This window comes from Belonocnema kinseyi, chromosome 5 (assembly GCF_010883055.1).
Source record: "Belonocnema kinseyi isolate 2016_QV_RU_SX_M_011 chromosome 5, B_treatae_v1, whole genome shotgun sequence".
Taxonomy (NCBI): Eukaryota; Metazoa; Arthropoda; class Insecta; order Hymenoptera; family Cynipidae; genus Belonocnema; species Belonocnema kinseyi.
In genome coordinates, this window is record NC_046661.1 from 63,238,788 (window position 1) to 63,243,404 (window position 4,617).

Consider the following 4,617-nt stretch of genomic DNA (forward strand, 5'->3'; position numbering starts at 1 on the left):
ACCGGTACCATTGGATTCAGCGGGTCAAAATACATAAGATTAACTAGTTTTTACCTTTTGCCTCTTGAATGCATACGGGAACATACCCAGCTCCCGGACTAGGTGTCCAATAGGTAGGTAGAAGCTTATGTCGTAACTAGAGTTAATAGTAGTGTAAGCTTATGTGTTCAGGCAGGAAGTTCAAGTAATTGGAATTCTACCATATTTGCTAATCACAGTTTTGTGGGTTTCGCAAACCATTTAAAGCGTGATTTTCAAAGCATGGAGAGTAAGCGAAGCAGTATAAAAGAGCATCATGAGTAAAAATGCTTCGACTTAAGTTTCACTTGGCGATGAGTTGAGTTCGTCTGCAAGACTCCTTAGCAAAGACACCTTAGCATTGTGATTTCAAGTCGGCGTAAACTTGTCTCAAGACGAATCTTTCTGGATTTAGAAATGAGACTGTTAACAGATTCGAAGAATTAAAATTGATAAATGAATAATTTGAAATTATTTATTTACTTATTTTTAATCTAAAAATTGAGAATCGGTAGGTCTGAACGACTATAACCCTGAAAAATTTGCTTACAAATAAAATGGTCTTCAACACATAAATTGAAATCTGGCTCCGTCTCAAAAATGATACATGTTGAAGTCGTAATTTTCGACTTCAGCATGTCTTGATTGGGGGCCATTTACGCCGAAACCAAGTCGAAGAAAAAAATAATTAATTGAGAAGAGTAGCTGTTTGGATTTAGTTTGGTCCTCCGTATTATTATGTCTCGATAGGCAGCGAAAACCAACGTTACTGTTACCCTCGGACATGACAGTGTTTTCAAATTTAAAGAATCCGAAAACGTTTCCAGGTTTACGCAAGAATCTATCTTCTATCATGTTTTATTTACAGGAAGCAGCATCATATTCGATCGTAAAAATCAACAAGCAGCGTTAGGTTATAAAAGAGTGCACGAGATATAATGAATGACTTTTAGAAAGAAGATATCTGACGCTGGAGAAGTAAATGTGTCAAAAATGAGTCTGGTCGTGTAAATAAGAGAAATATTCACGAGATGGCAGCAAAATGTTCTGTAGAAGGATTGAAATTGTCAGACAAGGATGCTTTTTTGCGAACCTCGTCCGCTGGGTCAGAGTCACCGCATGCCTTTTAACAATTAACAAGTTAGAAAACCCGGTTAGTATGTACATTCTAATGTACGTGGGTTACTGTCCGTAGATTTTGTTGATCGCGTTAAATATTTTTTCATTTTCAAGGCCGATGCATCTGGTTTTCGCCACGTATATTTCCTGAAGCACAAATCAGAACAGGAGATCATAGAAGAGATTACGTCAACAAAGAAATGGACAATTGTCTTGCATCTCGAGGAATTATCATGGAAATACGGCATCATATGCACCTGAACAGAACGGAAAATCGGAGCACGACAATCGGTCAATTGTCGAAAGCGCACGAACAATGCTGCAAGCGAATGTACCTTTCAGTCTTTGTGGCCGAAGCAGTAAATATTGCTGTTTTCACTCTACACTGAACAGCGTAAATTTAAAATCTTGGAATAACGCCATAGAAAATATGAATGGGAAAAAGCCTAATCTCACAAAACAGAATAAAAAATTTATTTTGCATTTATAATTTTATAAATCTTATTTTCGAAATCTACATTTCTTAGCGAATCCAACGATATGTCACTTGCAGTAAGATAAAAATTAGAATAAGTGAGATATGTCATTAGCCTTCAAAAGATGAAAATTAGAAGCATTTTTTAGTCTATGCATAGGTTCACCGAATTTTAACTGCTTTTCACCGACCATGGAAATGGAAAATCAACAGCATCGATCTAAGTTATCTCCTCAAAAAACAGAAATTCTTAACGTCTTTTCAGACTAGATGGAGCTATCAATTAATTTTTTTAATTTAAATATAGGAGTTAACTTAGATCGATATTGTTGATTTTCCATTTTCACGGTCGGTGAAAGAAATCTCCACTGATCGATTGTTACCATCTCCTATGATAGTACAGATTCCTGTTATACTTCACGTATATAATACGTAACACCTTGCTAAAGACATCAGGTATTTCTGAAAAATGTTTCCTCTTTCGATCTCTCTAGTAGCTTAGTGTTAAGAGCACCCGACCGGCAATCGGATGACCTGGTTTCGATTTCCAGCAGAGAGAAAGGAGAAGATTTTTGGTCGGAACAATTAATTTAATTTAAAAAATTGATTCATAACTCCATATAGTTTGAAAAGACGTTAGCAATTTCAGTTACTTGAGGAAGTAACTTAGATCGATAGTGTTGATTTGCCGTTTTCACGGTCGGTAAAAGAGATCTCCTCTGATCGATTTTTACCATGTCGCACCATGTTGCGTTGGCTTCTGTGTTTTGTGTGTTTTTGCGTGATGAAAGTCGAATTTTTATTCAAATTTGTTTTTTTCGCGCAATAGCATGCAATTGGTAAACATTTGTAGTGTTCCTGAGTTGGCACCAAACAGGTGTTCCTGAGTCGGTACCTCTTTTTTGTTGTTGATTTTGTTGTTATTTGTGTGTTATTTTATTTTGTTGTGTTTCAGTTCCATGTCACTCCTCTCTCGTTGGATTTTCTTAAGTTTGGTTGTGTTTTGACTGCATGTTGCTTGTCTCTGGTAGTAGTCGTTTATTTTTCGTGTTTTCTCAGTGACGTCTCGCTGATTTTATTTCCTTGTAGTCATATGACGGAATTTCAAACGTAAGAATCCAAAGCGTGATCCACTTGCGCTTTGACGCGTATTGGGGGCTCAGGACCAGGGAGTTCCGACTTAGGACCACCATTATGAGAAATAGCAGATGAAGTATCGTGGTACCTCACCCAATATATCATAATATATTTTGTCAGGTACGACGTGTACCAGTCTGTAGTTCTGTATATGTTTGTGTGTGTTCGAAACTTACAGAATGTATGTATGTATTCATGATGAACAACTGCGCAAGAAGCCAGTGTCTCCAAAACTTTTTTCACATTTTATGGGAAGCGGCAGATTGGCAACCCCTACGATTTTTGTCAATACTCACTGACATTATTAACCGATTATCTTCTATCGAGCCATTTCTTAATCATTTTTGTATTCGTAACAGGTCTTAACCTAATAACAATGGAAGGGTCATCCATTACAGGTAAGAAATATATTTCCAACATTCTACGTATTACTTATTTCGTATAAATGCGTTTATTGGAAGATTTCAACCTGAATTTCACTTTCAAGGGTCCACTCATCTTTTTTTTCTTCTACCCTGCTCCGGCCCTATTGGGACTCCCTACACCGTCGAGGGGAGTGCTAGATATGCGCGCATAGAATGACCGGGAGGAGTGGAGCGTGCAGTACAGCATAATCTTGCGTCTTAAGTCAGAATAGTACGTTCGCGAAAGAAGAGAGAAAACAACAGTAGTCAAATTATCATCCGAAAAAAATGATAAATTTTTTAAATAACATTCGGAAAAGTTCACAGAACTTTTCATCGTTTCGACCGTATGTTTGTCTAAATCAGTGTACCGTTCCACGACTGATCCAAAGTGAGCTGCTATTAACGAGCCATTCCGAGCGCGCCCGAATCCGCACGAACTCGTTAGCCTTCCGTCCCACAATTGGCCAGTACCGGTTATCTTCATTACGCACAATTAAACAAATATGCACATTTTCAAAAGAAATTTCAGGTTATGGTCAATTAACTAAAATAAATTTCCTTAAGTAAAAAACATAATATAAAATTCAGCATGTAAACTTTAACAAAGTATAAATAAACAGGTTGAAATAAATTCTTACAATTAAATCATTAACCAACCAATTTAAAACAACTCATCTATACACATAAAAAAATTGCCTTCATAAAAAAACTCCCTCGAATTTTTTTATATTTCTTTTTGCCACCTCTGATCACATTATGAGGCTTTAAAAGATTTCTCTTTAGCGTCAGTTGTTCAAAAACATTGCCTCAATCATATCATTTATAAAAAAAGGAATTTGTAAGTGTGATTGGCTTCGCTTTCAAAATCGATGTAATGGCATGGACGATTACCTGTAAATCTTACACGCGCAATCTAAAAGGATTTTCGCCGTCGAAGATGATATAAATGAGACAATTCTTGATTTAGCAATAAGATCAAATATGTGAAATTATATTTCGAAGTAAAAGAATGATTTTGATCAAACGCCCTTGAGTCAGTGGTACGAACAAAATTCTCGATCATGAAAACTACAGATAAAATTACACTTGAGCTATATCTACAAACAGATGAAGATTATACATTATTAATTGTTGAACGGACGACCGAAAGTTCGACCACCCTTATGACCTGGCTGCGCATCATTCAGCCGTGGGGTAATTTGAGACGCTATAAATGGTTCACAAAACACCTAGGAAATTTGACAATCTTAACTCTTTATAGGCAACGTCGATTAATTAATATTAACTTTAAATTCCCAGCAAGGCTCACTTCAAGGCTCCAACAAATAATTAGCAAAAATTCCTCCTTCGTACTACACGGCTTAATACGAGGGTGGATTGATAAGTTTCCGGCCTGACCAAGAGATGGCGCCACTAGGCCTACCTTGAGGTGGCGTTCTATAGTACCATCCTTAGATAGCT

General features: G+C 36.8%; 2 protein-coding genes across 14 annotated transcripts in view; both read left to right on the forward strand.

The window, feature by feature from the left end:
• Positions 1–1,572, forward strand: part of LOC117172411 — an 18,041-nt gene extending 16,469 nt beyond the window's left edge. For 4 of the 5 annotated variants that reach the window (XM_033360317.1, XM_033360320.1, XM_033360321.1 and 1 more), the window contains exons 2-3: positions 887–1,175; positions 1,252–1,572. In XM_033360317.1, coding sequence (XP_033216208.1) covers positions 1,061–1,175; positions 1,252–1,526 — 390 coding nt within the window. In that variant the 5' untranslated portion in view covers positions 887–1,060 and the 3' untranslated portion in view covers positions 1,527–1,572. The remainder of the gene's footprint in view (positions 1–886; positions 1,176–1,251) is intronic. The other variant, XR_004467021.1, reaches the window with a different exon arrangement.
• The window catches only part of LOC117172410 (liprin-beta-1), a 145,052-nt gene that overhangs the window by 107,351 nt on the left and 33,084 nt on the right, over positions 1–4,617 (forward strand). For 8 of the 9 annotated variants that reach the window (XM_033360309.1, XM_033360310.1, XM_033360312.1 and 5 more), the window contains exon 7: positions 3,109–3,147. The exons of the other annotated variant lie outside the window; for it this stretch is intronic. In XM_033360309.1, the coding sequence (XP_033216200.1) occupies positions 3,109–3,147 (39 nt within the window). The remainder of the gene's footprint in view (positions 1–3,108; positions 3,148–4,617) is intronic. 9 annotated transcript variants of the gene reach the window in all.